The sequence below is a fragment of the Bos javanicus genome, chromosome 20 (genome assembly GCF_032452875.1).
Source record: "Bos javanicus breed banteng chromosome 20, ARS-OSU_banteng_1.0, whole genome shotgun sequence".
NCBI lineage: Eukaryota > Metazoa > Chordata > Mammalia > Artiodactyla > Bovidae > Bos > Bos javanicus.
The window spans coordinates 42,141,653-42,155,480 of NC_083887.1; the positions used below are offsets into that span (position 1 = coordinate 42,141,653).

The following is a 13,828-nucleotide window of genomic DNA, read 5'->3' on the forward strand; positions in this document are numbered from 1 at the left end:
TTGTTCCAAACTTTCTTCTGTGAGATCTTAAATAATGTCTGACTTTTCATTTGTAAAAGTCTTAAAGGAACCAACTTTTATGATACAGTATTATTTGCTATGTATTTTCATTTTTATCTTTCCTTTTAGATGTACATACAACTGTGTTATCTTTAATGTCTCTGGTTTCTAGTAAGGAAGCTCGAGTTTTCTCCTAGTATAAATACCTGTGTCATTTTGATGTGAAATTTTTAGAAATAGTTTCTATGGAAAGACTTTCATAATGAATTTGGTTTAAATATTTACTACCTAACATAGACTAGATTTTCAGTTGTCAACAACACAAAACACTATCAATGATATCCATATTAAATCATCCACACCAATAAGTTGGTAGGAAGTTTTTAGAAAATATGGCAGGTTTTTATCTTTTGTGGTCATCACTGTTTAATTGAAGCAATATTTGTTTCCAATGTGCAAAATCTGTGCTAGGTTATCTTTAAGGATAAAAAGATGGGTGAGATGTGTAGTCTAGGGTCTTGCAGAGTTTATAAAGATATAGATATTCAAAGGTTTAAATACAATATCTAAAGTACTAACTGAAAGATCAGACCTAGAACCCAATATAAATCTGTACTCAATATACTAAAGGTCAAAGTTTAAAAAGTTTTGTTGTTCTTAAAAAGGGTAATTAAATAATTAAATCAAAAGTAATTTTCCCACAATAATAAACTTTGTTTCAATAATATAAGGATCTCAACAACTTAGCTACTATAATTCCAACTTAAAACATTATTATATCCTAAGTGCAATAGTCATTTTTGATTGTTAGATGCATTGAAGTTTTATAACATTTCACAGTAGTTTAAATAATATAAACTCCAAGCTGTGGTGTTAAATAACGATTTTTAAAATGAAATGAGAAATAGCCTTAATAGCAGGATCTACAAGAGTCACCAGGATCATCAAATTACATAAAGTGTAGTGCTCATTTTATCTTTGGTTTATTTGAGATAGCAAAGAGAACTTGGAATCGCTGTTGAGCTGTGTTTGCAGCTGCCTTAGCTGCTCTGGCCCCATCTTCTGGCCTATCATACTTGACTTCAGAGGAGACTGAGCAATAGCAGCACCGTCGCCTGGGCACCTTGGGTCCATTCTGCTCTTCACCTTCGCTGTTCTCTGCAGATGCACTCGACAGTACTGAGGGGATGTTGCCCTCCTTACTCTGGCCTTCCCTTAGTTCCTTGCTAGTGATGATATGCTGGCCGCATTCTAAGCTCTTTCTGTATATTACCTTAATTAATCCTCACCTCAACAACTTTATCACTCCCCTTGTTTAACAGCTGAAGAAATGGAGGGCAGAGAGAGGTTAAATAACTTGCCCAATATTACCCAAGTAGTTGCAGTGTAGCTAAGGATCAAACATAGGCATGCTGCCCATGCTATTAACTTCACAGTCTCCAGTGAATAATTGTTGAATGAATGAAAAGCATTTTCTCTCCAAATCTATTTGAAAATGCCATAACTGAGATAGCTTCTTCAACAGTCTTCTTAACTCCAGTCTCCGTTCCCTCTAGTCAGCATTAAATCCCACATCCAGACTGATATTTCAGGCTTTTTGTTATGCTTTCCTTATGGCCCTCAAGTCTTCTGAAGCACATCAATCCACCTAAAATATTTATCCATATATTTCACACATGTATACATTTTAATCTTTTAAAATGTCTCCTTTTTCTTGTGCGCATGTACTTTCTGTGACTAGAAAACGGGAAGAAACTATACACAATTTTTTTCTGGTTACAATATATTTGTAGTTTTTCATATTTAAAATAATGCACCAAACCTGTCATTCATATCAATGTGAGTGAAGTGAACTAGTGAAAGTTGCTCAGTCGTGTCCGACTCTTTGCAACCCCATGGACTATATAGTCCATGGAATTCTCCAAGCCAGAGTGGGTAGCTGGAGTGGGTAGCTGTTCCCTTCTCCAGGGGCTCTTCCCAACTCAGGGGTCAGACCCATGTCTCCTGCATTGCAGGCAGATTCTTAACCAGCTCAGCCACCAGGGAAGCCCAAGAATACTGGAGTGGGTAGCCTATCCTTTCTCCAGCAGATCTTCCCAACCCAGGAATTGAGCCAGGGTCTCCTGCATCACAGGCAGATTCTTTATCAGCTGAGCTACCCAGGGAAGCCAATGAAAATGAAAAAAAATCAGTGGCTTAAGAATCCATTGACTGTTGACTACCAATATGTCAGGGATTTTTATCTGATTTTTGAATGAGTCAATCAAAATGATAATTAGCAATTGACTCTAAAAGACATGTAAACTGGGATGTTGGCATTCTCTATATTTATGTTACCATTCTGCTCTGTGTCTGGAGTGGACCCATAACATGACAAAAAATGAAGAACTCTGGTGCAAATCAAATATTTACATGGTTCCATAATAGTACAAACAAGTTAAGGTGATGCATAAAGAAATACTTAACAATGTCTATAGGCTAGATTTAGGGGGATTTGTTATAATGAGCATGCAGAGTCTTTGTAACCTTCTGACAACCTCTAGTTCTGTTTGGTTTGTAAAGCATGGAGGGGAAAATGGCTCAGTGGGAACAAAAAGGATTTGAACCTTTAACTCTCTTTTATTCAGCTTGATCCCTCCATTTTCTTCAACAAATTGAATTATAAGCAGAAGGATATAGGATTCCACGGGCATAATAGCATGGAAGTTGCAGGATTAGGAACTGGGCCCTTGTTTGGCTTTCCATACTTCCCTCTGCCGGTGTGACCCAGGCAGCCAAACACTGCCTTTGGCTTTATGACCAAGGTCAGACATTCTAACTGTTCTGTTCTCCATGTGAGTGACTGCAGACAGGGAAGGTCAGGACTCAGTGAATTGGTGTTACCCAGGACATTTTCTTAAGTATAAAATAAGAAATTAAGGCTTTTGTCATAAAGAAAGTAAAATCAGCTCAATGAGAGTGGAAACAAAATGAGGATTACTGCCAGTTATGGGCAGTTGAGTAGTTACTTTTTGAAATATATTTTAAAAGTACGTCCAAGGAGCAAGTGAAGGCAAGTTTTCTTAAACACACTAACCAGTTGAAAAGTGAAAATGTTAAAATTTCTGAGCATTAAATTTAAATGATGAAGAATAAAGATGTGCCCAAGGCACTTGTTCTGACATGGGGAGAAAAGATTATTGCAGGTGACTGAACCAGAACAGAAGTTTAGAGAAGGTTATCAAGGGAAATAAAAAGAAAAGTCACTTTTTCATAATGATGACTAGAGAAACCACTAATAGCATATCTAATTTTAAAATGCTCACATATAACTATTTTGAATAACACTGATATGTTCTGGAAATAAAAATCAAGAAAAATTAAAAGAATGTAAGTAATAATAATGCAAACACATTTGTGTAGCTCTTCAAAAGTAGTCTTTAATTTTTTTCCCCTTTTCTCTCTACCCTTGGGTTTCACCCCTCAGGTCCTCAGTAGATATTTGTGGTATTGAATTGAAAGCAATCATTGAATGCTAAGGCAAGTTCTAGCATGTTCTAGGACTGTTTCTTCATTTGAGCCTCAAAATGGCTTTCTGATGTAGTGGATGTACAAGGTAGGGGATATAACACAGAAACTGTGAGGTCAGACAGAGGCCAACCGCCAAGTTCTAGCAGTAGGAGACCTCGGGGTAAAGCAGTGGACCTATCTGAGCCTTAGTTTGCTGCTGCTGCTAAGTCGCTTCAGTCGTGTCCGACTCTGTGCGACCCCACAGATGGCAGCCCGCCAGGTTCAGCCATCCCTGGGATTCTCCAGGCAAGAACACCGGAGTGGGTTGCCATTTCCTTCCCCAATGCATGAAAGTGAAAGGTGAAAGTGAAGTCGCTCAGTCGTGTCTGACTCTTAGCGACCCCATGGATTGCAGCCTACCAGGCTCCTCCGTCCATGGGATTTTCCAAGCAAGAGTACTGGAGTGGGTGCCATTGCCTTCTCCAGAGCCTTAGTTTACTTCTCTGTAAAACAGAGATATAAATATTATCTAGGTATTAGATTGAACCTCATTGGTGAGGAGTGCACCTGAGACATTAGCAGTGTGTCTGAGACAAAGTAAAACTCAGTAATTGTTAGCTATGATGATGATTTAATCTGATGCTGATGTTCAAGCAACAATGGTTAAATGAGTCTCCAAACCATCCATCAAATTAGTACCAGGAGGTCTCTACTCCTAAGCTTATGATCTTTTAAAAAAATAATATAAGAAAGCAATCTCTTAATAATGGCATCTTTTAAATGGTCTTCTGAATGAATAAAATATTGCTTCATGTTTATTGAATTTGGACCATGTAATTATAGGAACAAATGATGCTTCATTCCTAATTGTAAAGGTGTATATGTCTGACAACTTTTATTTCTATGGGATGTTAAAACATTACTGTCTAATTATCCTAAGACTAGTGGCTTTGTTGAATTGGGTAGACATTAATTTTAAAGACTCAAGAGAAAGGCATATTAGGAGGACCTGTACATCAGAGCCTCAAAGAGAACTCACATTTTCATGGTATTTAAAAAAGCACAGCATATCAATTTTTGGATAAACTTCCCCAAAGGAAACCATTACCAACTTCCAAAAAGCTAACATAAGAAAATATCTATGAAATATACATTTATCAAATTCCACAGAAATGGATCTGATATGCTACTAAAAATAGAAGCACCTTGAGAGCTTCTAATGGAAACTAGTTTTACCAATACATTGTGTGGAAGGAGAGGATTAAAAACATTGTGAAAGATAAAATGGAGGAGACAATGGAGTTAATCATTGCTGTGTGTTGGTTAATGATAATATGTGAATTTTTTGCTTATAAATGTGTATAGTTCTGAGATTTTAAATATATTCATCTTTGTATTAATGAATAACAATGTCTTCAAAGTCTATATCTACCTATGTTCTTACGGAATTTAATTTTAGACCATATACCACTTACCAAGGAATTGCTATATTATGTAAAGCTGAAAGGAAGGACATGGAATTTTCTGAAAATGGAAAATTACAATGCTTCTCTTTTATTTTTCTATTCAGTTTACATATAGCCAGAGATCACTTCATGGCAAACAGATGGGGAAACAATGGAAACAGTGACAGATTTTGGGGCTCCAAATTCACTGCAGATGGTAACTGTAGCCATGAAATTAAAAGATGCTTGCTCCTTGGAAGCAAAGCTATGACCAACACAGACAGCATATTAAAAAGCAGAGACATTACTTTGCCATCAAAGGTCCATCTATTCAAAGCTATGGTTTTTCCAGAAGTCATGTATGGATGTGAGAATTGGACTAAAAATAAAGCTGAGCACTGATGAATTGATACTTTTGTACTGTGGTGTTGGAGAAGACTTGAGAGTCCCTTGGACTGCAAGGAGATGCAACCAGTCTATCCTAAAGGAAATCAGTCCTGAATGTTCATTGGAAGGACTGATGCTGAAGCTGAAACTCCAATACTTTGGCCACCTGATGCAAAGAACCGACTCATTGGAAAAGACCCTGATGCTGAGAAAGATCGAAGGTGGGAGGAGAAGGGGACAATAGAGGATGAGAAGGTTTGATGGCATCATCGACTCAACGGACATGACTCTGAGTAGGCTCTGGGAATTGGTGATGCACAGGGAAGCCTGCCGTGCTGCAGTCCATGGGGTCGCAAAGAGTCGGACACGACTGAGCAACTGAACTGAACTGAAAGATAATCTAAGTGATTTTGCATAAAATCCAATACTCTTTCCTTTAACCATTGACAAGAAAATATGCACCTCTTTCTGTTTGCTGTGCTGGCATCAGTGACATTTTCACAATCCTGACTGTTCTATCTTGAAATCTTTGACTTTTGGAACCTCCTGCTTTCTCTCTCTTGGCTTCTGCATCCAGTTAATTGGGAAGTCTGGGTAACTCTCCCTCTGCTGTGTGGGCTAACTCGTGCTCTTTCCTTAAGACATGATCCCAATCCCATCACCTCCTCTAGGAAGCTCTGCTGAACCCCTAAGCCCAGTTGGCCCCTGTCTTTTGTATTTCCACAATCCTTTGGGGATGCCCATTTTATCACCGAGCTTGCCACATCTTGCTATAATTATTGCCAATAATATTCTCCTAGGGCAGTGGTTCTCAAATTTCACCACATATTAGAATCATAAATACTTAATTAAAAAGCAAGTACATTGGAATCTCTGGGGAAGTGACACGCAGGCCAACATACTATTTTTAAAAGCTGCACGTCTCAAATTTTAACGTGTATGGTGGTGGTGGTAGTTTAGGCCTTAAGTCCTGTCTGACTCTTGTGACCCCATGGACTGTAACCTGCCAGGTTCCTCAGTCCATGGGATTCCCCAGGAAAGAATACTGGAGTGGGTAGTCATTTTCTTCTCCAGGACATCTTCCCAAACCACAGATCGAACTCGCAGGCCCTTGTTTCCTGTGCTCCAGGCGGATTTCTTACAACATATCCACCGGGGAAACCCCTTAATATGCATAAAATTCACCTAAAATTCTGCTTTTGTTGAAAAGCAGGTTCTGATTCAATAGATCTCAGGTGAGGGCCTAAGAATTTACATTTCTGACAAACTCCCAGGTGACACAGAGGCGGCTTATGCTAAATCAGCTAAAAGTTTCCCCAAATGGTTATGTATTTTAGAAAACAATATACTCCTTATTTGTATCGATACCTATATCTTAAGCTCACAAACTTTTACCCAATATAGGACCACTTCTTTCTACCCCTACCTGCCACTACCTTTTCAGGTGAGTAGAAGTGTTGAGAATTGTCTCATAAATCAGAGTTTGGGCCGTCAGTCTTTCAGCTGTAACTGGCCTTCCTCACTTCTATACACAACAAATGCATCCCTTGCTGGCTGTGCCATGTACACGTTCCTGTGTAAATATTTATGGCCACAGAGAAATGCTGAGGGGCATTAATTAAGACAGCGGGGCTTCCCAGGCCAGGTGCTAGTGGTAAAGAACACGCCTGCCAATGCAGGAGATGTAAGAGACATGGGTTCCATCCCTGGGTCAGGAAGATCCCCTGGAGGAGGTCATGGCAACCCACTCCAGTATTCCTGCCTGGAGAATCCCCATGGACAGAGAAGCCTGGTGGGCTACAGTCCATGGCGTCGCAAAGGGTCAGCCATGACTAAAGCAACTGAACACACACACATATGCACACACACACACACATACACACACACACGCATTAAGACAGCATGAGAAGGAAGGTCTTGCTACCTTTGCTTGTGCTTCAATTTTAAAGCTCATCTTGTATTCACTTCATGGTTTTATTTATTTATTTTATTGAAGTATAATTGCTTTACAGAATTTTGTTGTTTTCTGTCAAACCTCGACATGAATCAGCCATAGGTATACATATATCCCTTACCTTTTGAACCTCCCTCCCATCTCCTGCCCCATCCCACCCCTCTAGATCGACAGAGAGCCTCTGTTTGAGTTTCCTGAGCCATATAGCAAATTCCCGTTGGCTATCACTCTGGCCTCCAGATCCATTTTCTGCTGTTTCTTGGAATGTTACGTGGCTTTCTTTTTTTTCCTTCTACACCTGGTAGCCTCTTGCTCCCACACCCATTCTCTCTTTTTCCTCCGTTGTTACTGTCATCCCTACCGACTTGCACCCAAATAACTGGAACCAAGGAATTCATATATAAATATAAACAGAACACACATATAAATATTACATTACTTACAATGTAAAAACGTCTTTCTTCTACTTAAGTGCATTTGCTCATGGCCTTACTTTTCCTCAGTTAATGCCTCTATCTGTTACATGAAAAGATGAATCTTTTCAGTTTTAGGTCTTAAGAATAGGCTTTGAGTAGCTATTATTTATGGGCTTCCCAGGTGGCACAGTGGTAATGAATCCACCAGCAATGCAGGAGATGCAGGAGACGTGGGTTCAATCCCTGGGTCAAGAAGATCCCCTGGAGGAGAAAATGGCAACCTGCTCCAGTATTCTTGCCTGGAGAATCCCACCAACAGAGGAGCCTGGCGGGCTACAGTCCATGGGGTTGCAGAGTCCGACAGGACTAAAGCGACTTAGCACAATAGCACAGTTTAAGGTTCTATTAGCTTTTGTACATCTTTGTATGTCAATCTAACCACAGTCTTTTGGTTCTCAGCGTTTGCACCAAGGCACCCTTGCGTGCAGCACTGGGAAATATTTTTAAAGATTGAGCGAAACACGGCAACCCTTGAGGTATCAGACATCTTGTGAATTACTAACTCAGAGTAGTTCACAGTTTCAACAGTAGGTGGCGCTACCTTCCTTTTGATGATGTCATATGTTACTGTTTGTGAAGCTGAGTTTCCCACAATGCACGTGCATGTGCTCAGTTGCTTCAGTCCTGTCCAACTCTCTGTGACTCTATGGACTGTAGCCCGCCAGGCTTCTCTGTCCATGAGATTCGCCAGGCAAGAACACTGGAGTGGGTTGCCATGTCTTTCTCCAGGGGATCTTTCTCTTCCAGGGATCGAATCTGTGTCTCTTGCATTGCAGGTGAATTCTTCTACTGCTGAGGCACTGGGGAAGCCCATGTTAAAAAGCAAGTATGGTGCAGAAATCAATGTGGAAAAGTTGTGCAGTGCAAAAAAGTGGACCAACCTGTTGCCTCATGAGAAGCAAATCTGTTTTTCCTTTTTTAAATATTTATTTTTTTGCCCACTTTTAATTGTGGTAAAAAATTGTCTTATCTCTTTGTTGATAAAATATAAAGACAGATTCAGGAAAATGCCTTATCAATAGTTCAGGAACACCTCTTACATACATTTGATAGAGCAATGCTGGCATCTACGATAACTTCAGTTACCGCGGTTGACTTTTCCCCCGGGGGATATTTCTTCTTTATGGATTAGAACATCAAGAAGGTGGGGGAGGGGCAGATGAGTGGAGGAAGAAGGGCAATTTTTCTTGCTGCCAATAAAGTATACCAATCCAATGAATCAAATTGAAGCTGTGATTGTGAAGGGATTTCCCCAGAACCCTCTACATTTACCACCCACTGAGAGATCTGTTAATTACATCATTTTACTTTTGCAGTGATATAAAAATAATCAGCTTCCATGCATTAAAGATTTAATAGAGTATATTCAATGGAGTTTTCATCGATAACAATAACTTCTTTCTGCACCTACTATGTGCCAGCTACTAATTCTTCTCACTTTACACTGCAACTCTATGAGGTAGATAGGCTTTGCTTCTGCATTTTCTAGATGAACAAACCAAAGCCTGGAAAGGTTAACAACCTCTGTGGGCCACACAACTGGCACCCGTCAGCACAGTGAAACCGCCTCAGATCTGCCTGAGTCCACAGCTCACAACTCTTCCCATGGCAATATCACCTCTCACAATCATAATCATAAAACTGATTCTTCTGAGGTTTTACCCATTGCTGCTTCTAGTGTTTTGAAATATCTGTATTTAAAAATACATGCTATTTTTTAATGTAAAATGGCATCACAATTTGAGAAGAAAAAGAAAAGAAAAAGGGGAGTCAATCATTTAAATAAAGCACTTTTAAAAACTTAATCTTCGATGACAATAATGTTATTTGTATTGTAGAAAGTGCTTTTAAGATTATAAGATTATTTTTTTTTACAATAATTGCCCTATTAATGTAGTGCTATTCAAATTTCACAAAGGAAATGGAGTGAAGTATGAGTAAGTGGACTGTCTTTCTTCAGCAGTCACACAGCTTGTGAATTTCATAGCAAATACAAGGCTAGTCCCTCAAGGATCCATGTTGATGTTCACCCCTTCACGGAATACTTCCTCTCTTACGTTATGCCACATTAATAATTCACTTCATTGGAAAAATGCCTGGTTACCTCAGCCCAAACCATGGATGGTTTTCCTTCATTTATTTTGGTAGATACTTAAAAAGAATATCTGCATCCGGTTGTTCAGGGATATTTGATAACAGATTGAAGTGTGAACATGCAGCCCTTGGAATCTGTAAAATTTATGCTATTTGCATGATATCCAAATATAGATGTTCTAAAATTGTAGTTGTACTCATAAATGAAGACGTTTTATTATCTCTATTACGTTTGTCCCTAGTTTGTTTATGAAAAGGATGTGTGACAATTGTTTTCCTGATCAGTACCATGTTCTGAAACAGAGAATCTACAAAGTACAGACCTGTATCCCTGTCTTTCTCACTTTTTAGCAGGATGCAGACCTTCTGCAGTGGGAATGTGACTGATGATAAAATTTCAGTGAAATTCATGATGACAGTATAAGCAAGCTGTTTCCCTGACTCAGCTCCAGTAGTCTGTAAGGGCTATAATAAGCCATGCCTCCTCATTTTACTTTCTGGAGTCAATAAAATGGTCAGATGATATTTGGAAATGGCACCTTTACATAACCATTTTCCTCTTTTGTGAACTTTGCCACAATTAAATCATAAGGTTTTGAAATGCCTGGTTATTAGCAATTATTGGAGACAAGACAAAAAAGCAGCAGCAATGCAACTAAATCTAAGGCAATAGTGGGTTTTGAGGATAAAGATCTCCGACTGGTCAGAGCATAGTCGGCTCTGTAGGTAGCAAAGTTAAGAAATAGTTAATTTGAATCTGGCCAAAGGACAAACGCTCAGAATGTTTTTTTTTTTCTCAGAATGAGAAAAAAAGGAAGCTTCCTTTCCTTACAGCTTAATCTCTCTATTCCTATTTTTAATGCATCCTACTTTATAGAATAGCTGGACCACATTTTTCAAGCTAAAGTAAAAATTAAAGGATTTATGATAATCCTATGCGTATGGTTGTGGGCGTTTCATTTTCAACTGAAGCATTTCTCTTTCTTTGTTGCAGTGCTAACATTTCTCAGCTTCTTGCTACAGTCTTCTTTCTGAAACTACTCAAGTGAAAAAAAAAAGTCTTACCAGATAAGCAACAATTCTTACTGTACTGGGGGAAGAGTTCACATCCTCCCTGTTCTATTTATGAAAAGCAACTTCTTCAGGCTTTTAAAACCAGAATGTCAAAGAGCCCAATGGAATCCTACCTTGCCCACATACTGATAATCGGATCCCGTGTATTCCTCCAGGAGAAAGAACTGATTCCACATCCAGCTCCTTTTCGAACGGCTCAGCTCATTTTTGCTGTTTCCAGAGAGCTCCAGGGTCCTTTTCTTTGCCGGGAAACCACTAGTCCTCTTAGATAATGGAGTTGAGAAAGTTGGGTAGGGCTGGCCAACCCAAAAGAGAAGCAAGAAGTATCGGTAAGTTCTCATTCTGATGCCACAGTTCAGTCTCTGAGTTGCAGGTACCCCTCTCCTTGAAATGTCTTTTCTCACTGCACTGTATCCAGCCTCATTCCTCCTTTCTTCCTTAATGTTCTTGGCTTGGCTGTCAGAGAATATCTGGAAAGAATAATAACATATCAAGCATTTTTAGAGATGCTTAAAATTCAGTGTTAGAGCAAATAGCTCTGGAGAAAAAAGAGGACAGAAATTTGAATAGCAAAACAACAAAAAAATAAGTTGGCTATCAATTTTGAAATGAGGAAAACGGTCTTTCAGATATGCTAAACAGAAGGCGGGTGCCGAGTATGAAGCTACTGTTTTCCTCTCTCCTTTTCTATCACTTAAAAATCCTATTTTAAGTAATAGCTTGCTGTAGGTCAACATGCCAGAGTGGATTATTTCACTACTCTTTTACCTCCGAGTATGTGGGCTGAGATCTGGTTAGAAGAAATGAGTTTGTGTTTCTGATTCTATTTGCATATTTATCCTCATGAAAGAATATCACAGACAATTTTGATTCAATTGAAAGTGGATAATGTTGAAATTTCGCTAAAGTATATTGAGCACCTGTGATGGGAAGGCAGAAACCTGTTCTGCAGACTCTTGGCTTCTGAGATGTGTTCTGATGGAACAGCCAGGTCAAACAAGGTTGGAAAAGACCTTATGTCTTCTCTGCAGAATGCTCATTAGCGTATTGACTTTTCTGAAGTGAAATTTTGTAGCAATGATGATAAGCCTGTATTTAATCCAGTGTTTTCCAAACTTAACAGGGAAAGTTTTTTTTCCTCATATGACCCAATTAACACTACAGGATGGGTTAATGAACAAGCTACAGAATTTGTGTTTAATAGTATAGAGAATAAAATGAACAATTCTCTTCAATTTTCTTTAGGAAATCCTGGTTGGCTTTTATCTCTAAATTTTACTTGTATCATAGGCAACTAAGTTGCCTATATTAAAATTGGTCAGACAGTTTCTTTGTAATACTCAGAGGTACATCAAATGTACCTCAATACCACAGTGAGGGCAATAGATGACAAGATCTTCAGAAAAGTCAGTGATTATAATTGCAGGTCATAATTTTTGATGAAAAATATTAATTTTTAATATTAATTAATATAAATTGATTAAAATTAATTAATTTTTACAAACACAGTCTAGCATTAAAAAAAATCCTCATGCCAGAGTGCTTGGCAAAGATGCAAAGATATCACAATTTGGTTTACCATTTTACCTAAACTAATGCATGCCTATATCTCCCTCCTAAATTTTCCCACATTTCTTGGGGGAAGAAAAACAATAAATTACTTCTTTATCTTATTATTTGAATAGAAAAAATATTTTCTTAAATAATACTAACACAAAAATGAAGGGCTTTGTAAGGTAGAATATATATTACAGTTAAATAGGTAAATACAGGTAAATAAACACAGATAAAGGAACAGGTTTTAGGCAATCTGATCAGTATTTTTTTTTCCTCTATGTCTGAAAGATTTGTCCCTTTGTCTCCTAATTTTCTACCAGGTAAATGTATATATGACCAGTTTTGTTTTTTTTTCTAACCTCAGCAATGAATAATTATAGCCACCCAACACATGTTTAAGTGGAAGTTTTCTGGTGGAATATACGTGAAATATTTCATAGTGTTCAGCATCTTTAAACCTTTATTCCATTATTATGCATCTTCTTGACAGCAGGCTGGGGAAGTTGAAAATTCCACAGGTGAGTGAATTAGTACTGTGACAATTAGTCATGCTGGAAGAATGCCAGTACCAGTATATTTGTCATTATGTGGCCTTGGTACAGGTGTGGGATGACTGATGACCAATTAGGTAATGACAGTTCTCTCTTCTCATGGATAGGATATAAGGGGGACTGAGCGACCATATGGAGAAAAGCCCTCTAAAGACATCTATTCATTTCTAGTAGTCGAGATGGCACTGAGGTTGATTCAGTGGAAATTGCATTTTTCTTCATTTCCCACATTCTCTGTTATTTGCATAGACTAATCCTGCAGTGAAGAGTTACACGTCTGCGGCTGCACTCATTGTGTGCCCCACGGTACTGGCAGGGAAGAGGGATGCAGAGAATGGAGGTGTCAGCTGTTTAAAAACTCCTAAAGGCCATTTTAAAGAAAAATCGATCCCTATGGATGTTGTGTGCAAACTCTACAAGCTGTTGCCACTTGAATATTAAATATTAGTTCTTTTTAATATCACAGATACCAAAATGTCAAGTATTTTACTTTTTTTTCTGCTTAGCTGGTAATAAGCTTTTAAAGTGGTACAAATTTAAGCAATGTCTCCAAGTATGGTAGAACATCAGTTTAGTTATCAGCCAGCTCTTTTTGTATCAACTTGGGGAAGCAAAAGAGAACTGTGGACAGCTTGTCTGTGAGCCCCCTCAGGGACAGTAACCCTGGGGGACATACCGTTCATCCTTGAAGAATTCCCCTAATTCCCCCTGCAAGAGATTCTACTCGAGCAAAAGGGATTATAGCAGGAGCAGAGAACTGGGGCCTAACCCAGTGCTTTGGCCACTGCCCACCATAACCAA

At 38.7% G+C, this 13,828-nt stretch overlaps 1 protein-coding gene across 3 annotated transcripts in view; it reads right to left on the reverse strand.

The window, feature by feature from the left end:
* The window catches only part of CDH6 (cadherin 6), a 148,018-nt gene that overhangs the window by 50,954 nt on the left and 83,236 nt on the right, over positions 1-13,828 (reverse strand). For all 3 annotated transcript variants that reach the window (XM_061393812.1, XM_061393813.1, XM_061393817.1), the window contains exon 2: positions 11,033-11,389. In XM_061393812.1, the coding sequence (XP_061249796.1) occupies positions 11,033-11,260 (228 nt within the window). In that variant the 5' untranslated portion in view covers positions 11,261-11,389. The remainder of the gene's footprint in view (positions 1-11,032; positions 11,390-13,828) is intronic.